At 39.7% G+C, this 20,542-nt stretch overlaps 1 protein-coding gene across 3 annotated transcripts in view; it reads left to right on the forward strand.

Annotated features, from left to right (window-relative positions):
* Window positions 1–20,542, forward strand: part of efl1 (elongation factor like GTPase 1) — a 102,067-nt gene that overhangs the window by 58,846 nt on the left and 22,679 nt on the right. For all 3 annotated transcript variants that reach the window (XM_040134464.1, XM_040134458.1, XM_040134473.1), the window contains exons 16-17: window positions 7,164–7,295; window positions 13,886–14,033. In XM_040134464.1, the coding sequence (XP_039990398.1) occupies window positions 7,164–7,295; window positions 13,886–14,033 (280 nt within the window). The remainder of the gene's footprint in view (window positions 1–7,163; window positions 7,296–13,885; window positions 14,034–20,542) is intronic.

Genomic DNA, 20,542 nt, shown 5'->3' on the forward strand with positions numbered 1-20,542 from the left:
GAAATTATTGGCACCCCTGAATTCTAAGTAGAGAATTTAGAATATCTTCAAAATAAATGCAAATTGACCAATTTTGAATTATCAGAATATTTAACAAAATGTCCAAAGTTACTGAACAACAACAAAAAAATGCTTTCACATAGTGAAATAAGAAATAAACAAAAAATGTACGCTTTACTCAAATTATTGGCACCATTTCGATGAAATTAAATTATTTCCTCAAAAAAAATTTAGAAAAAAAAACTCACCTATTCACATGACTTGAATGATATTTTTACTCCATAAAAAGGAGATGATTGTTTACAGTTTCTTTTTCACAGTAGCGAAGACAAAACCTGTGTGAGAGCATCAGAAATGCCATTACCAAAAATATAAAAATTCTAAAGGCTAAAAGGAATTCACCAAAAGGGATTTTGAAATCCCTGTTTGAACAGTTTTTGATGTTGTCTACAAGTTTCACAGTCATAAAACTGTCCAGACACTTCCGGGATGTGGTGCTAAGAAGAAACTCAGTGAGAGTACACCATTATTGAAAGAAAGGCACAAAAAGGCAAGACTAATGTTTGTAAAACCTTTCATAGATAAGCCAGTCTTTCTGGGATAATGTTCTGAGGACAGATGAAGCCAAAGTAGATCTCTTTGGGAATAAAGTGCTTCAAATTGTTTATAGGTGGTGAAATGAAGCCCATAATCCTACAGTAAAACATGGTGGAGGATCTATCATGCTGTGGGGCTGCTTTGCTGCCTCTGGTACTGAAAGCATTGACTGTATCAAAGGAATGATGAAATCGGAAGATTACCAAAGCATTTTAGAGCTAAATGTGTTACCCTGTGTCAGAAAAATAGGTTTGAGATGTAGGTTTTGGATCTCTGAGCAGGACGACCCAAAAAACACATCCAGCAGCACAAAAGAATGGTTGAAAAGGAAAAGATTGACTGTTTTAAACTGGCCAGCAATGATTCCTGACCTAAATCCCATTGAAAACCTTGCTGAAATCTGCAATTGCAAAATGGGACTCCTGCAAACTTAAAAGAGCTTGAAAACATAGCAATGGAAGAGTGGAAGAAACCACCAGCAGACAGACACAAGAAACTTCTAGATGGCTACAAGAAACATTAGACGTTATTGTTGCCAAAGGTTCTGCAACGAAGTATTAGTGAAGTGTGCCAATAATTGTCTTTTTTTGTGTTTGCATTATTTTGCTATTATGCATGTTGTGTTTTTTATTCTTTTTATTCTTTTGTTCAGTAACCTTGGACATTTTATTAAAATATTTTTATTATACAGAATGGGTTCATTTGCATTTATTTCTGAAGATATTCTATATTCTGTACATAAAATTCAGGGGGGGGCAATAATTTCAACCAGAATTGTACATATATGAATATTGACATTACTCACAATGGACTCTCCATGCCTTTATTCATGTTTGTCACTGTCCATGCGCTTGGTCCTCTCTTGAGCTTTCTCTACTTTTATGGAGTCTGTCTCATTATTCATTGTTTCCATGCTCTGACTTGTGCACAGAACAGCGCAGAGCAGCACTTTTAATGAATTGCAAAGCACAAAGAGGATTGTAACAATGTTAGCCTCCAACACTGATTATGTCATTTGATCTGCAGAATGGCACAAACTTCATTATTCCTTTTGTCTGAAGGAACTGCTACTTTCCTTTCAGACCTCATGTACACCACCTACAGCTCCAAAGATTACTTCATTATGTGCGAGCGGAAGAGCCCAAGACCCTTCAAAATCAGTAAAAAATCAGTTCTCTAACTTTGCTGAATATATGGCAGTATTAAGCTGATTGTGCAAACGATTTTATAAGTATAGGACATGGTTCTAATACCCTCCTCGAACGTACTTATGCTTCTACCTGCAGAACATTAACCCCAACATATCACTTTCAAATAAATCTTAATGGTTTTTGTATATAGATTTTAAATGTATTCTATCAGTTCATACTAGTTTACTATTTGCAGCATGTCTGTATGATTTAAAACTGATCAGATATATTAAAGAACAAACTGTCTATGTACACAAAGTAAGGATGCAAATTCCAAGGAATTTGTTTCATCAACTATTAGACATTATCAGTTGAAAGATACATCCTACGATGCCCTGGAACACATAATCACTGATGTTTCCTGAGGTCACAAGGTGTTTCAGGTCTTTCAACATCATACACCCTCGCTCAGGCGACCCAGCCAGGGCTGATCAGACCCAGGCTTGTGTCCCAGCAGCATTAGCCAGCGGATCACTCCTCCTGATCCAAAGCCATCTGGAGGCCCTCTCTGCAGCTTCCATGATGGACTTGATGGCCTTCCTCTTTGCAACTCCAATGATGCCAAGTAAGGTGAAGACCTTGCACAGTAAGTGCCCGCAAAGCCTCTACATCCCACTTCGACAGGCTCACAGCCAGCCTTCCAGCCTCTCAATTAGCACTGCTCCACTAGCTCCTGGTACTTGGACCACTACCGCTCATTTGCCTCCTCTATGCGGTCCTCCCAGGGAACTGTCAGCTCTATCAGGAGCACCTGGTTTGTAGAGGCTGATGTTGGCACCACGTCTGGCCTCAACAAAGTCGTTATAATGTGGTCCGGGAACTTGAGCTGCCTCCCTAAGTCCACTAGGCTGCTCTCCAGACCTGACAAAGGTGATGTTCGTCTGGCTGCGGACATGCTTGATTTTAGCCATGGGTTTGGAGATGGCCTCTGCAACCGGCTTCAGGACCTGGTCATGTCGCCAGTAGTAGCAGCCCTCCCCTGGTGCTGTAGGTTTGCTGATGAGGATGTGCTCCAGGGAACTTTTTCCGTGGCATCGAGGACATGCTGCATAATCACTCTTGCCCCAGACGTGGAGATTTGCTGACCTCGGGAGGACATCATACACAGCTCGGACCATGAACTTGATTCATTTAGGTTCCACCTGCCAGATGTCAGACCACGTTATCTTCTGCTCCAGCGCACCCTCCCACCTAGCATATGCTCCCTGCTGCCACATGCCCACCATCCTGCTGGTCCGTTCCTCCCCGAGTCCTGCCTGTACCTCGTCCAGGACCAGACAGCGTCTGCCCTTGCCATGGGCCTTGTCATAGTGAGGTTGTGCGATGGCTCCCAGCCTTGCCCCACCTGTTGCCACTGTGCCCGCTGTGCCCCTGTGTCTCGGCTGTGTCTCAGCTTCCTGGGCTCTCCACTTCCTGCCTGTTTGCACAACAATGCCTGCTGAAGACACTCTGGAGTCCCTGGAATCATGTTAAAGCAGTGCCTCTCTTGTGTGGGAAAAACCCTGAACTCTTCGTCAAGGCTACTGATCGGGAGCTGAAGTTTATTGGTCCTCCCATACAGTGCTGCACTGCTCAAGCTACATGGCAGACCCAGCCATCTGTGGAAGTAGCTGCTGGTCTTCCCCTCCAGGGTCTCGACTGTTGATAGTGTTATCTCATAACCAGCAGAGGACTCAAGGTAGGATACCATGTAATCACTCACAGAATCTTCCAAAGAATTATGAGGAGCTCTGGGCAGCGCTTGTACACTTTATAGGGTACTCCACTGGGTCCTGGAGCTGAGCTAGCTCTGGCTGCAGTAACCAGCTCTTGGACTTCCTTCAAGGTTGTCTCTCCGGTGTTGAACTCCACTGTAGAAGGTGGTATTTCCAAGAGGGCTCCGAGGGGCCTTAGCTCCTGCTCTCTATCACGGTTGTTCAGGGTGTTGTGCAGGAAGTGGTTCATCTCCTCCTTGGAGCAGGCAAGATAGCCGCTGCGCTTCTGCCCTAGCAGCTGCTTAGTGAATGTGAATGGATTGGCTACAAAGGCAGTTCGCCTCCTGGCTCTCTCTCTCCACCTTCTCCTATGCCATTCTGGTCTGCGCAGTGTTGTGAGTTTCTTCCTGATGATGTTCCAGAGGATGGTGTTTAAGGCTGGGCAAGAATCTGTGAACACAAGCCTCAGTCCATCTCTTGTTGATGGCTCTCATCCCCTTCCAAGTAATTCTCAGGATGTTCTAGCAAGCTCTGTCTGTATCTTGCTGTTATATTTTTATTTTTCGTGTCAGACCTTACCCATATAAAACTTGCATCAGCAGATCTAATTGCTTGATAGCCAGCATCGTATTAGTGGGAATCATTTCTTGCCATATGATCATCAGTGCTGCATTGCGTTTTAGTTAATCAGTTGACTCATGAAACAGACCAGTCCCTGCAATTCAGCCGTTAGTGCACCATAGTCAAGATAACACAAACAGCCCTGAGGCTGATTTCTATTGGGGTCACAGTGTCCGAGAAATGGAAGGGAAAATAAATTTATAGACAGAGAATGGCATGGCAAGAGACATGTGTAGTATGTATAGTGAGAAATCCTTCAGCAACAACACAGTCATCATATTTCATCAAGTACAAAATCGTGAGTGGTAGACATATACATGAAAACAAAATAAACTGAAAAAAAATATTGAAATACGGTATCTGATGGTCTTTGGACAAAGATGTTAATACATCATTTATATGTAAGAAGCATGGAAGCGACATTGGCTTAAAGCAAGCACCTCTTTTAACTATTTAGCACCATATGGCTGAATAGTAAAAAAAACACTAAAATTAAACATTTTCATCTCAACATCTTTGTTGTGATGTTTGATGACAGACTGAGATTTACTGAAAACATGTCATTGTGGAAAAAAAGTTTAGCAATGTCTCTACTGCCTTTGTAAACTAAACTCCTTTCTAGTTGATGAGGAAAATATTGACAAGGACTTTTTCATTTATTTACTGGTTTTCCCAACATGTTTCTTTTTTGATAACCTCTAAATGAATTCCACCAGGAATATGTTTTACATTGTTTTACATGGACTGCACTCATGTAGCACTTTTCTAGTCTTATTGGCCACTCAAAGCACTTTATACTACATGCAACATTTACCCATTCACACAAACATTCATACAACACTTTTTTGTACATACAGTGCTTTTCTATTCATAAACACAATCACAGACCGTTGATACATCAGGGGCAATTTGGGGTTCAGTATCATCCCCAAGGACACTGCGACATGCGGACTGGAGGAGCCAAGGATCGAACCACCTACCCACTCTGAGCCACAGTCGCCCACTGTTACAATATTATTCTCAATTAATTTTAAAAAATGCCCACAGACCTAAATATTGTTTAACACAGTCAACTCTATCACAAATCCTGCTGCTGCTTCCACTACTGAAATCTGTGAGAAGCTTCTGAATTTTTTCATCCATAAAACCAACAGCCTAAAATCTTATATCTCACCCTCAGATTCTGATTCCACACACACCATCCAGTCAGTCACCTCAAGCAGCTTCAACCTGTGTCGTCCTCCCAGCTATCTGAGGTGGTCTCTCACATGAATTCCACCTATTGTCCCTCAGACATTATACCTCCAGGCCTCTTTAAGGAGGTTTTTATCACAATTTGTCCCCTTATTTTGGCTGTAATTAACAGTTGTAATAAAAAGAACTGTCCCTTCCAGTTTTAAACAATTGTGCAATTTGCAGTTGTGCAACCCCTAATAAAGAAACCTAGCATAGAATCCCTATGAAGACAGTAATTACAGGCACATTTCCAAGCTACCATTTATTTCGAAGATTTTTGAAAAAGTTGTCTTTTGCCAGGTCTCCTCCTACATGAACACTTTCAATATCTTTGATAAATTCCAATTTGGTTCAAGGGCTCGGCACAGTACACGATCCGCTCTGTTGAAGGTAAACAATGACATCCTTCTCTCTGTTGATTCTGGTTATTGTGCCATTGTAGTTCTGCATGATCTCAGCGCAGCATTTGACACAGTCAACCATAACATTGGTTTAAAATGCCTGGAGGGCGAAGTTGGTCTACAAGGCCCAGTGCTAAAATGTTTTGCCTCTTACCTGAGTGATAGAACCTTTTCAGTTAGAAAAGGAAACAGTTCTTAATCCCTTGCTCCCATTAAATGGGGCATCCCTGAAGGTTCCATTTTTAGGGCCTCTTTTATTCTCACTATACATGCTATCCCCTTGGCTCTATCTTTCAGAACTACAATATTCTGTATCACTGTTTTCACACACAGTTTTATCAGTTACACCCGACAGTGCTTGCTCACTTAAGAACCTTTTTAAATGTCTAGATGACATCGATTGCTGGATGACAAGGAACTTTTTACAATCAAAACTGAAACAAAACTCAACTAATTATATTTGGCCCTTAACTCTGTCACTAGCCTGAGCAATGCGCTTGGTCCCCTATCTACAAATTCGCACAGTGTGGTTAAAAATCTTGTTGTCCTCTCGCACCCTTCTCCAAATGCTAACAAGCAAGTTAGTAGCGTTGTGAAGAGCAGCTTTTATCGGCTCAGAACTATAGCCAACCATAGCCAGCTGTTCTGGCACACTTGCATTGGTTACTAGTGAAATACAGAATTGGTTTTAAAATCTTACTATTGTTGTAGAAATCCGTTAATGGTTTAGCTACACAATACATTACATACCTTAGGTCATCCTCACAACAACTTGTTAAGTCCCCAAGTCACGCCTTAAAACTAAAGGTGACCAGGCTTTTTCTGCTGCTGCCTCTAGGCTCTGGAATAGTCTCCTGTCCCACATTAAATCCTGTCCCACCATTGACAATTTTAAAACAAAATTAAAGACCTACCTTTTTTATCTTTTTTTTAGTTCAGTCTGAGGTTGCCTCATGATTTTGTCAATGTAAAAAGTATTTCTTTTTCCCAAAAGACATTAGATTTGTGGACTGCTGCAGCACAAGAGAATAGTCAGTTTACCTTGTGTATAGGTTTCACTTTTGGACACGCGCCCGTGTTGGAGAGCTATGGGTGTAGCCACTGCCTAACCCTTCCATATTTCAACATCTACAAATACAAAATATAAGATGTAAGAAAATTATATCTTATATTTTGTATTTGTATTTGTAAGTTGAAGTGTAGGGGCTCTGCAGGCCACTGAAGCAACGAAAGCTCATGGTTATATGAATGAACAAGTCATTCACCCTATGAAAGTGGCACCAAAATAAAAATTAACTATTCTAACCTTCTATTTGTTTTGCCCTTTTCTCTTCAGTAATTTCTTTCCAACTTACTGATCATAACCTAACCTTACTGTAATGTTTTTTGTTATCTGTTGATGTTCTTTTCATATGCTCTTTCAGGTGTTGGAGGTCTGGAGGATTGCGTTTTGAAGTCGGCCACCCTGTCAACCTCCCCTGCCTGTCCACCCTTCACCCCACTCAACTTTGAGGCCACGCCCATTGTACGGGTTGCAATAGAACCCAAACATCCAAGTACGTGAATTTTATGTGTATGAATTTAGCAAATGTTAGCATGTTAACAACATCTGCATGTTAATGAGATGAATTTTACACTTTTTGGCTGGACTGCAACAACTAGGCCAGCCCTATAAATGCGAGCGAGTGAGCGAGTGAGTGAGTGAGTGATAAAGTTAAGCCATTGATGAACTGAATGGCGCGTGACTAAGTGGTGAAGTTACACCATTGGTGGCTGGCCGAGGATTGGAGTTTCACCATTTGCTGTTGCTTTCAAAATTAATTGGAGTAAGGGTAGTGTTGCCAATTTAATGCCTTTGTTGCCCGATTTACCAAGTTTTCACACCCCTTTAGCAACTTTTCTTCACAAAAGCACCTAGCGACAAATCTAGCAACTTTATTGACGAGTCGCCAGTATTGCAACCTGGGGAGCGGAGGTCATGCTTTCCCTCTGCAGGCACACCTTTCTATTCACCTCAATCACTTGACCGCACAGCAGCTGCATGGATGTGAATTAGCATCTAACTTTCTGTCTGAGCAAAAATTTCACAAGTAAATATAGTCAAAATCACAACACACCTGTTATATTTAACGATGCTGTGGTTATAAAATCTGGATTTTAGCAGTGTGGAGCAGCAGCTTGGAAATGGCTTGGAAGTGACTGCTGGTTAACATGTAGTCGTAATGGGCTGCGCTTTAGTCATTATTGCATACTTGTTCCATTGTCTGACACCAGTCACAGAAAAACATTTAAATGTCAACAGCTTTATTGGGAATTCAACTGTATTAAAATACAATATATGTGAGCAGGTAGGAGGAGAAAGGCAAACAGATAAAGGGCGGTCCAGCCATTTACTAGGTTTTGACCTAGTTTTGTTACATCCATAAAGATTTGGGGTATTTTTGATGTTAAATTAATTTATCGATCAGGAATATGTATAAATAGCATACACTACATGTTCGCATACACTACGCTACTGTTTAATTAACTTGAAGAGGTGAATGCTTTTTACAATATCTTCATATGATGCTTGTTATGATCTCCTGTGGTACAGTTATATTTCAATGTGTTTTCATTGTACTACTATCAAATACAGTATATAGTGTAAAAAAAAAAAAAAAGGCATATTTATATGCCTTTTTTTTTTTTTTTTTTATAACTCTACACGTGTACACACACCTGTCACAAAGGTAATCTGAGGCTATGTATTAAGGACTCTCTCACATTAGTCGTGACCCCCATGTTCCAAATGTATGGATGTGGTAAAATTCTGAAAAGACAGCAGCATTTTCATGTAGAAGAACTAAGTCCCCCTTTAAGTCTGTAGACTGCAGCTCTGTATGTGTCCATTGGCTGAATCTATTGATAATGAAATAACTGGTTTGCAGTGATTTTATCATCAAATGGTACAGACTAAATCTGATGCTGATGTATAGGCCAGTGGTAATTAGAAAGACTGAGGCACAGAGCCAGACCTCCAGTAGTAATAAAATGCAAGGAGTTCCTGTGTTCATCATTGAGAGAGAAACACTAAGTTTGCATCAAAGCGGTACTTTGTTCAATAGGCGCTAACTGCCCAGAGAATCAGCCATTTTGTACAGTGTTCCAGTACACTGGAAATTTAATGAAAATCTCCAGATTACACTGTAAAAAACAGTGTAGTGCTCACTGACAAGAATTGACAGTGCCACACTTCATTTTCTTAACAGAACGCCCCATTCATGTTCTCGGCAGTGTGAACACACCTATTGCTAATAACATTAAAGGATAAGGCTAATGTCACTCTACATTCTTCTTATAATCAATAAACCCCATTTATGAACCAAAACCAACAATGTGATAGTCCGTCTCTCAATACTTACCTTGTCCCTGTTACTCAGCCCAATTGGTACCTACTGAAGACGCAAATCTTTTAAAAACCCTCACAAATATTTAGTTTTGTTTCATTTAAAAAGGCTCAATAATTTCCTAAATAGCTGGTCACTGTAGTTTTTACCAAACGTTACTAAAACATGAAAAAAGTGGTGCATTTGTTGGCAACTATTTTTAACTGCTGATCAATGCACATTAAAGCAGAGTGTTGTAAATAGAATTGAGTCAAAATAAACTACAGTGTGTGTTGGTAGTAACAAATGAAGTGAATGTAGTGAACAGGTTTTTAAGAGTTTTGGACAACCATGGAGCTGTATGACACAGAAGAGTAAAATATATCAGCCTTTGGTTGCACAGACAATACTTCTTGGTAGGATTATTTCATTGTTGGTTTATTTTAGAATTTATTGGCAATGAGGAAAAATATAGAATAGCACCAACCCTATCCTTTGATTATGACTTTGATTTTGTAAGTGGATTAGCAAACACTGAAAGTAACACTGACACCACTTACCAATGCTTGATTTTCCCTTACAATTTATTAATCATTTATTAGTAATTTCATTAGCCCCAGTTCTTTTCATCCCGCTGTGACTCCAGCGTAGAAAGGTTTCCCTCAGAAGAAAATGTAATTATTCTTTAAGGTACAAATTTATTTTCAGAGCTATTCATTTTTAATGACTTTTTATTCTTTAGCCTTTAATATCCAGCCCTGGGAAGATGCAGTGTCTTCAGAAAGTATTCAGACCCCTTCACCCTCACTATGTGCGCATTTTATTGTGTTGTAAATTTAGTTGTAGTGTATAAAATTGCTATTTTTGCCGATCAGTCTACATTAAATAATCTGTATTAACAAAGTGAAAACATGTTTTTTGAATTTTTTTGCTAATTTAGTAAAAACCAAAATGGAAATCTGTCCTTTACAAAAGGATTCAGACCCTCTGCTGTGGTACTGTGTTTGTGGTCAGGTTCATCCTGTTTACTTCAATTATCCTTGAGATGTATCTAGAACTTGATTGGAGTCCACCTGAGAACTGATAACACACAGTTTTGAATGGCATGCACCTGTGTATATAAATTGCCACAATCAGACTACATGTCAGGACAAAAACCAAGCCATGATGTCCAAAGACCTCTTTGTAGACCTCTGTGATTAATTTGTGTTGAGGCATAGATCAGAGCAAGGGTATAATTACTTTTCAAATTGGCTTTGAGCGTTTACAGGAACACAGTGGCCTCAATAATTATGAAATGGAAGAGGTTTTGAACCACAAGGACCCTTCCTAGGGGTGGCCTTCGGGACAAACTAAGTAACCGGGCAAGAAGGGTCTTGCTAAGGGATATGACCAAGAACCCAACAGTCACTCTAACCGGGGTCCTCTGCAGAGATGGGAGAACCTGCTGGAAGGACGACCATCTTGGCAGCACTCCATCAGTCAGGCCTTTATGGTAGAGTGGTAGGGCAGTTAGACAGAGGTGCGGGCAGTCTCATGCTATGGGGGAGCTTCTCAGTGGCAGGAACAGGGAGACTGATCAGAATTGTGGGAAGGATGAATGCAGCCAAATACAGATTTCTAAAAACATTTCCACTTTGTTCTTATGAGTTACTGGGTATAGATTGATGGGCAATTTTATCCATCTACAATGGAATCTACAACTCAATAAAGTGAAGAGATCTGCATACTTTCTAAAGCCGCTGTATTTTGTTGGTGTTATGTCATTACATGTGTTGCATGGGAATTGTGTCGCAGGTCACTGACTCATCAGTGTCACAGTGTTCAATTAATAAACTAGTCAGTATGCGATATATCCGAATTATATTATAGTAATTTACTACCTACTGCACTGAACTCCAAACCTAATTTTAGGCAATTTCATTTTTAGCCATGCTCTACATAGTGGCATGGCTGTCGCAATGTCAGTCTGCTGGCCAATGAGGCAGTCAACCATTTGGTCGACTGAAATATCTCAACAAATGCTGAATGGATTGCCGTGCAATTTGATACAGTTAAGCATAGTGCCCAGAAGATGAATCCTAATGACTTTGGTAATCCCCTGATGTTTCATCTAGGACCACCAGCAGTTCAAAGTTTTTACTTATGAAATATCTCAAGTTTTACTGCATGGACTGTCAAAAAATTTTGTACAGGCATTTATGGGCATTAGATGATGAATCCTATACTGAAATATCCATAGCTAGATTCCATTTTGCATCACGGTGCCATCGCAACTGCTGGGGACAATTCCATTCTAGCTGGTGTGTGCGTTTCCACCAAGTGCATGAGATGGGCAGCTCAGGCACCTGGCTCTTTTCCCCGCTCCACTATCTTTGCGCACTGGGTCTATTTTTGCAGTGTCTCCCGTCTCTGAAGTGTGAAAATTACTTGTGTGTTTTTAAAATGACAATTTATTGATAATTTATATTAAATTAATATTTAATGATGCATTTCTCTTCTACTGACACCTGACTTTACCTACTTGTGCTTAAAAGGTTTTCAGTCATATTTTTTACATAAATAATTCAGGTTAGAGACAGCTAATCAACATGGACGATGAGCATTCCATGCTCGTAAAGAAGAAGGCCAGGGGAATAAACAAATTGAGACTTTCTGTGGCTGCTAAAAACAGAGTGCAAGATGATTCTCGGCTCAGGACACGCTCCCAGTGCACATTACAATGTTGACGGAGACATGGCTCAGCCGGAAAACAACACATCCAGATGCTATGGACATAGGGAGTAATGACTCTGGTGATCACCTGACTACCTGTAGCGCAACAACTGTTAAATGGACTGTCATAATATTTGGTACACACATTTATGTTTTTCACAGAATGAATTTAAATAGCTTTGGTTCCCATGATAAGGTCAAAATTTCAGTTTTGTGCAGTACTTTGGTTTATGACACATAATCAACAAAGCTAATGACTTTCCTGTCAGCCTCCACTGTACTATATTTTTAGTGCTAAGATGGTGAACATAGTAAATATTACCTGATAAACATCTGCGTTTAACATTGTCCTTATGCGTATGTTGCATGATGATGTTAGCAATTAGCACAAAATATCACTGTGTCTAAGTACAGCCAAAGAGAGCCTTTACCTTGACTGTAGACTCTTAGGGCCTATGTTCATGGCGGTGCAACGACCAGCACAAGCCAGGGCTCTGAAAGTTTGTTATCTTCCTGCCCTTGAAATTTATTCTCCCAGTCTGTGTGGTATTTTGGTCCCCAGCATAGTGTGCATGGTACTCAGGTATGAGAGGACAGACAGACAGAGCAGGGAAGTTCATTCAAATGGGCACATGAGCGCAATGCGAGCTGTTAGTACTTTGGTGGAAATTGGGTCTACCTTTACGTTCACACATACGTATTCAAAAGCTGGGGGAGCGATAGGCTGCTATTCATTATGAATGGGACCTGGCATTGCAGTCATACACACAGATAGATTTAAAGAAATATAGAAATATACACAGAAAGATTTAAACTTCATGCAAATGTCCTCTGATGAAATTTGAGCAAGCATCAACCAGATGAGAGCCAGTCGTGCTCATTTGAATGCCTCCAGAAACGGAAGCACAGAGTTGTTCTCTACTCTGCTCCCCTAGTAGAGCGAGGGATTGCCTCCAGTGCAGAAACTCGACTGTAGTGCTAATCAGTCTTGCCAGCTCTGGTGCCATTGTATTAAAACAGTTTCAGTTTAAATTTTTAGTTTACAACAAATGAACTACTTCCTTGTGTGTAATAAAAAAAGATGTGTTCAGCACAGCAAACACAAAGCTACTGCTTCGTGAGAGGCCAAATACTACCGACTACTTTGTATCTGTACGTTTGAATACAGTACTAGACACTGTGCCAATACATTTCAGAACCATGTATGTTTTTGGTGCAATGTCACTCTAATGCCACTTTGGTGATTTTATCGCCACAAGCTAACTAAATGCATGAATTAAATGTGCAGCAATAAGGGAATAATACTAAAAATATAAATAAACCCCAAGCTGCTACAAAATGGGTACCTGAAACCTGTCAGTCTGTGATGATCATTGTGCTTGCAGCATTTAAAATACAACCCTTAGTCTTGTTGGATTTAATTTGCTTAATTTAATTTGTCACTTTGTTTCTAAGCCAAAATAATAATCAAAGGAGACTGTCAAAGGATGACAGTTTCATTTGTCACTATGTAGTGACAAATGAGACTGTCATCCTCATTCATAGTGTACTCCTCAACCCATAGTTATATTTTATTGTTGGATTACCTTTAGCGGCCGTAGTAGTTATGATGGGAGGAAGTTGGTTGACATAGTATATAGAGCGACAAAGTCCACTTTAGTAGGAGGTTGAGCTGGATGGATGGGTCGACAATACCCAGGACTTTCACTCAGGGAACTGCTGTTCCTTTCCTATGTGAAACTGAGCATCAATGTTGATTCTTTTATCCATGACTGTTCCACAACTTTAACTGCGTGTTTATTATTGTAATCATGATGACAAAGGTCCCCAAACCTTAGGAAGTACTTATTTTAACCCAAAACACAATCTTTTCCTAAACCTAACCAAGTAGTTTTTTTTTTTGCCTCTGCCTAGCTAAACCATCACCATTCCACAAAAAGCCACCATCCACTATACCAGAGTTGTGCTGGTGCTATTTTACCTCACACTATAGATGTTATGGCCAATAAACTGCTAATAAAGAAAAACCAATAAATTGGTTTCCTCTTTACTTGTATGTATGTTAGGTGAGATGCCAAAGCTGGTGCGTGGGATGCGTTTGTTGAACCAGGCAGATCCCTGTGCTGAGGTACTGATCCAGGAAACGGGAGAACATGTTCTGGTCACTGCTGGTGAGGTTCACCTACAACGATGCCTGGACGACCTCCGAGACCGGTCAGTCTATGTGTGACATCTCAAAACATCTGTGTGTCTTTCAGCCTTTGTGCTTTTACCATTCCACCATATTAATCAAAAAGTAAATTCCTGTCTAGTTCATTTTTACAGAAAGTCTCACCTAATGCCTCATTATTAATAACTGTGCTCCTTAACATCTGCTCTATTATCATATTAGATTTTAATACTTCTCCATATGTGGCTTTTTCTGTCCAAGTCAGCTTGATCGTCTTTCTGTGTTTATCTATTTTCTTGGCCCCTGTGTAGTGACTACGTACTTGTATTTGGTTATGTAGTGCAGGTTGAATATAGTGTGTGTTCATACAATGCATTTGGAAAGTATTGAGACCGCTTCACTTTTTTCACATTTTATTATGTTGCAGCCCTATCCTAAAATCGATTAAATTTATTTTTTCCCCTCATCAATCAACATTCAATACTCCGCCATGACAAATTGAAAACAGGATTTTAGAAATTTTTCCAAATTTATTTAAAAGGAAAAACTGAAAAAATCTAAAACTACTACTGTATATAGAAGTGCAATTACAGAATGAAATTACTGTATTTTGAATGGCTATTGCTGAAAAATGCTAGACATGAACAGTATAAAAAATGGGATTTAAAAGAATTAAGTCTTCAAGTCTTGATGTGAAACAACATGTGCTCTCCAGGAAGGTAGAATTTAAATCCTTTCAATAACCAGTCAGACAGAAGCATGCAGATGGCAACGACACAGCATTATTCTCCCCTTTAACTCCAGCTGCCTTGAGAAATCACCCCCGTAGTCAGTCACACTCTTCACACAATACCCCAAAAAATACAGCTTTCGTAATTTCAAGAATACACAAACAGGGTACACAGACAGTGTTAAGTCCCTTTAAGGATGGATGACCTCCTCTGCCCTTCAGTGTGACCTTATTCCAAATATCCTCTGCATATGTTAGTAAAAAAAATACTTCTGTCTTGTATGTAGTCCATCAGAGTACTATGGCTCGTCTTTTATGCAACTAGCGCGAACCTCTTTATCTGACTTTGAGGTTGACGTTAGCATATTTTATAAATGATAACCAGTATCCTTATTATCCCACAGATTGCCTGTACAATGTATCATCAGCTTTTTTACATCCCATTGAGTGTGAGATATCTTGTTATTAGTTGTAGCTGGATATTGGCATTGTGGAGATCATGTATTCATCAGTTAATTGATACCATCTATTAATTCACGAAGACAGTTGCTTTGAAAAGCTGTGCCTCTGTGTTCATTCATCTCAGCTGTTGCCATCTTAGCAGGGAAACAGAAATCACTCAATTCATAACAAAGTCAGAGCAGCCACTCTTCAGGAACTGCTCCTGAAATGACAGTAACACATTATATTAGATAGTTAGCAGTGTGTAATTTAATACGTTTCTAGTCGTGTGAGTGTATATTAAGGCTGTGAGTTGTGCAAGTGACTGAAAGCTGTTGCATGAGTGAAAAATACAATACATGAAATACACTGAGTAGGTGAAACAGAGTGGAAGTTTTGATCCCTTATTGGTTTCACCTATCAAATAGATTTTGAAAGCATGAAGACATTTTAGATGTTGGTTATGCAAAGGGGTGTGATAGTGAATATAAGAACGTTTGCCCTGATCTTTAGTACAGTCAGTCCTGCGGTAGTGCATGAAAATATTTATTAAAAAATATCTAAATGTGTGACTATATTGCTGTTGTACTGAGAGTTGAGTATAGCTTGATATTTCGAGAAAGCGAATTTCGAAGGAACTAGTGTCTCACTAGGGTTTCTTGTCATTACCAGGTAAGATTAGATTTTATTTAATTTTTCCTGTTAACATTATAAGTATACAGCTACTGTCAGATCTTCTGGTCAATATGTGCAGCAATGTGATCCATTACATTTGAACTCTGGTTAGTTTTGCATCAAAAGTCATCTTCTTCTTAGTCATTATTCAGTTAAACCACAGTGCACAGGATTCACACACATACTACTGGAATTGGCACCAGTAATAGTGGTATCTCCAATGTTGAGCATTTCCCATTGAGGTTAAACATCCATGAATCCATTGAGAACACATAAAAAATGTCCTTATAACTTTCAGATACCTTATTCTCATCTATTTTCATTGTCAGTTTTTCTTCAGTATCAAGCATAATCCAGTGGTAGTTGTCTGTATATCCATGATGACAGTCCCAACGGTAACTGCTACTAACTGATTCAGCATGAATTTTTATGATGCAGATTTCACAATACATAAATAAATCCAGAATCTAGAAACAGGGCTCAGATGTTGCCTAGACCTAACTAATGGACACCCTGGTATCATACACTTCTAGTTACTATCATCCAAAGCATGGTGAGGTTTTAAGTGGTGAGACAATAAGAAAGACAACAAAAGAGTTACAAAATCCATTAAAACTAGCTTTTTATGCTTCACACTGTAAACACATTTTTGCTACACTAGCAGTGTGGCTCCAGGAATGGCACTTTTGGTTGGTAAGTCCACCACTGGTCCAGACCAACCCAATTTCGAACCAACTACTAAATGCTTAGCCATAAAATTTGGTACACACATTCATGAAGCAGCCTGGGTGAGACAGTAGAGATCGATTCAACCAAAACAGATCTGGAAATGAGCAGTAACACAGAAAGACATATGGACTGAAAGTAAATGATTCAATGAAGCAGGTTTTTCTCAAGGATCTCTTTCTGTTTGGTTCAAATCATTGGCCTGTCTCCCAGGTCCTGCCTCACTATGCTTCATCATAGGGACATCATTATTACAGTGTTGAGTAAGTGAGTAGATTGTCAGGACTAAGTTTCTCATGCAGTGTGTGAAGAGCTGTAGCGGTGCAAACTGGCAACCCAAATACTTTTAAGTTGAATTAATGTTCTTGTTGGGGTTAAATCAGCCCCTCTCACCAGAAACGCAACAGCATTTAAACAGTAAAACATTTTCCATTTTCCTGTCAAGTGACTTTATATGGGCATGAAAATACTTTTATACCTTTGACACAAGAGACCAAGGTTCACATCCTGTTTCCTGCCAACAGTAAACACTGGTTTCTTTTAACCATGACTACCACCTTACCCTGTCTTTAACCAAGTAGACTTATGCTATGTTCACACTACATGAATTGAGCCCTAATTTTCCAATCACTGACATTTTTTGGAGATCGCAGAGAAGAGCCACAGATCAGAAGCAAATCGGCTTTCGCTGGGCACTGGCAAATCAGCAGTTGTTCACTATTTGTGAACTGTTCAAAGACGCCATCTGAACGTTTCGTCCATGCAACACAGATGCCCAAAAGATATCTAGCAAGCTAAATATCTGGACCTGACAGGGAGCCTAAATCCAGTTATAATAATAATAGTAATAATATTAGAAGAAGAAAGAAGACTTTATTTGTATAGCACTTTTCAATACAGGTAACAAAGTGCTTCACAACAGTCAATATAAAACAGACCAACAGACCAAAGTAAAATATAAAATAAAATAAACATCACATAATAATTTCTTTATCTATAAAAATGTGTTTTAAGTGAAATAAAACAGGGGAACTGACTCTGAAAGTCTGATCTCCTCTACCAGGTTGTTCCAAAGTCTAGGGGCGCTGACAGCAGGGGTCCTGTCTCCTTTGGTTTTCATCTTTGACCTTGGAATGGCCAGCACTACCTACCAGAGGAACTCAGACTGCATCCTGGCTCATAAGGGGATAAAAGCCCAGAAATATAGGGAGGGGCCAGCCCATGCCTGGCCTTAAAAGTAATTACAAGAATTTTAAATTTAATCCTAAAATAAAGATGGGTGATATGAAGCGGAATAATTTTTGAACTATTTGTAGGTGATGGATTTATTTTTGAGTGAGACAGGTATATAGGGAGTTGCAATAGTTAAGGCGGAGGAAGGAGGAAATAAAACTGGACATTATATTTGTGGATGATGTCTGAGCTGGGGGCATATAGATGGAAAATAAAATGGGACCCAGAATTAAACCTTTTTGGACACCATAGAAAAGGTTTGTGGGGGATGAAACTGAACCAGCCATCAAACATCTATTAGATAGGTAGGACCTGAACCAATTTAAGGCCACTTCAGTGATTCCTGCCTATTTCTCCAGTCTGTCAGTGAGTATGTTATGAACTTCTGTGTCGAAAGTAGTGCTGAGGTCCAAAAGAACTAAGATGGAGCAAGCATCTTCAGGCAAAAGAAGGATAATATATTTTGAATATATTATAATCTGTTAAATGTTGTAGTAATTGTTTGAACACAACTTTTTCTAGGATCTTGGATAAAAATTGAAGTTTTGAGATTGTCTAGTTCTACAGAGTGGCAGGATCTAAGTTGGTTTTTTTAAGGAGAGGTTTAATTAGAGCAGTTTTAAAATAGGCGGAGATTTTATAGTTTAAAATAAATAAAATGGAAGGACCAATAGTAGGCATAGTCCACTATTGGGACCACATCCAACGGGCTATTGTAGGGACCACGTCCAAAGGGCAAGACGAAGACTTCATGTGCTTCACTATATAATTGATTGCAGATAGAGACACTGATATAAAAGAGCTGAAGGATAAAACATGAAATGATCTGTGTTTTAATGACTCTGGGGCAGTTGAATTGTTAGGGTGGGTGCTATTAGTCTGGGATTGTACCTCACTCTTTATGGAGAGGGTGTAGTCATTGAACAGTAGGGGAACTTTTGAAGATATTTTGGCTCTCATTTTGACTGAGTCAACTGAATCCAATGTTGACAGGGAGAGGTCATTAAAGGAGTTCACTGGAAGGTCAGTGTCAGGGAAGAGGGGCAGATCAGATAAAAGGGTCGGAAATGCATATGGAAATTTACAAGCTGTTGTTGAGTTAATGATACGTGAGGGGCCAATGTAATTTTGGGAGGTGGAGGAGAAAATAAATTGAAGATAATACTAAGATGATTGGATACACAGAACTTAATAAGATCCATAATATCAATCTTCAGGCCAAGAACAAGATCAAGAGTGTGGCCCTTATCATGGGTAGGCACTGTGCAGTGTAAAACAAAATTAAAAGATTTTAAAAAAAGGTTAAGAAAGTCCCTTGGGAGTGCATCACCAGGACAGCATATATAAATATTAACCACCAATAATACAGACTTGGTCATAACTAGGTAAAAGCAGAGAGAGCAGGTCAGAGAATTTAGAGATAAAAGTGTCCTTAAGTTTTGGGGGGTGGTAGACTAAGAGGAATAAAACAGGCTGATGCTTGTTGGCTTTCAAAGGATGAGAATTCCCCACAGGATACCAGCTTATAGAAAAAAATTTATCTGTAGATGACAGCGACCCATTTCGCCCAGACAGCTAGGTTTTCTGAGAATAGGTAAAGGCTGGAGGGTTACTTCATCCCGGGCACTGTACTCCTCAGATTTTGACCACGGCTCAGTCATACAAAAAATATCATTATTGGGAGTAATGAAAAGATTTGCATACTAAGAATTTGCTCTTCAAAGACCTTATATTTAAAAGGGTGATTTTTAAAGGTATGCTTGGGAGAGCAGAATGGAGAGAGCTTAGGGGGACATAGATTACGTTTTCTGTCAGTGGGGTGTGGAATATATTTTTTTGGTCTGGTGTCATTAATTCTGACAGAAGTGACGAGTCCAGTGTATGTAGTGACATGCATAGTAGAAGTTGTATGGAGATTACCATACAGGTAAGGGGAGCTCGAAGGGGCAATAACTTTAGATGGCTGCATAGAACGAGAACTGATATCTAGTGAGGAGTGAGGGATGTGAGCACACACACATGCTGGTGTGAAAAATGCTGTGACCCAGTTGTGAATGACAGTGAGTGTGGCGACAAGCTACAGCCAATGAGAGCGCAAGACACGAGGTGAAAGAAAACCCGGGGGAGGAGTTGTACAACATCAACAAGCATGGCTACAAGAAAATCCATACTCTCACCCATGTTCTTTTCTTTTTTTCTTTTTTTTTGCTGCAAATCAGCACACAAACAACTTGGATCACTTGTTTCTTGTGGGCATCCGTTTTGGAAGAAAAAAATCCTGTCTCGCACATAGTATCACATAATTTCCCGTGTCAATTCTCAAGTGTTTTCTCATGACTAACATAGTTTGGAGATCAGAGATCTGATGTTGGAGATTCCTCCTTCTGAAAGATCTGGTAATTTGTTACCCCCTGTTGCTGATCAGTCATGTAGTATGCAAACCCCAACGATTCCCAACAACTGCCATGGCTTCCTACGACCTTACTCTGATCTGCTGTTCCTCTGCTTTGGATTGTTTGAGCAGTGGTATGTATGTCTGAAAAGACCTAATTGAGGGCGAGGGACAGCTTTGTATGCCTGGGGTATTATTGGTCTAAATCTAAATCTAGTGTGTTATCTTCACTAGCTGGAAAATCAAGATGCTGATGATTCCATTTTGGGAAGCACAGTTTGGATGTTTGCATTGAAGTCCCCAGTAATAACAAAAAAAAAACCTTTCAGTATGCAAAGTCTTTAGCTCACTGATGT

This window comes from Xiphias gladius, chromosome 1 (genome assembly GCF_016859285.1).
Source record: "Xiphias gladius isolate SHS-SW01 ecotype Sanya breed wild chromosome 1, ASM1685928v1, whole genome shotgun sequence".
Lineage (NCBI taxonomy): Eukaryota > Metazoa > Chordata > Actinopteri > Istiophoriformes > Xiphiidae > Xiphias > Xiphias gladius.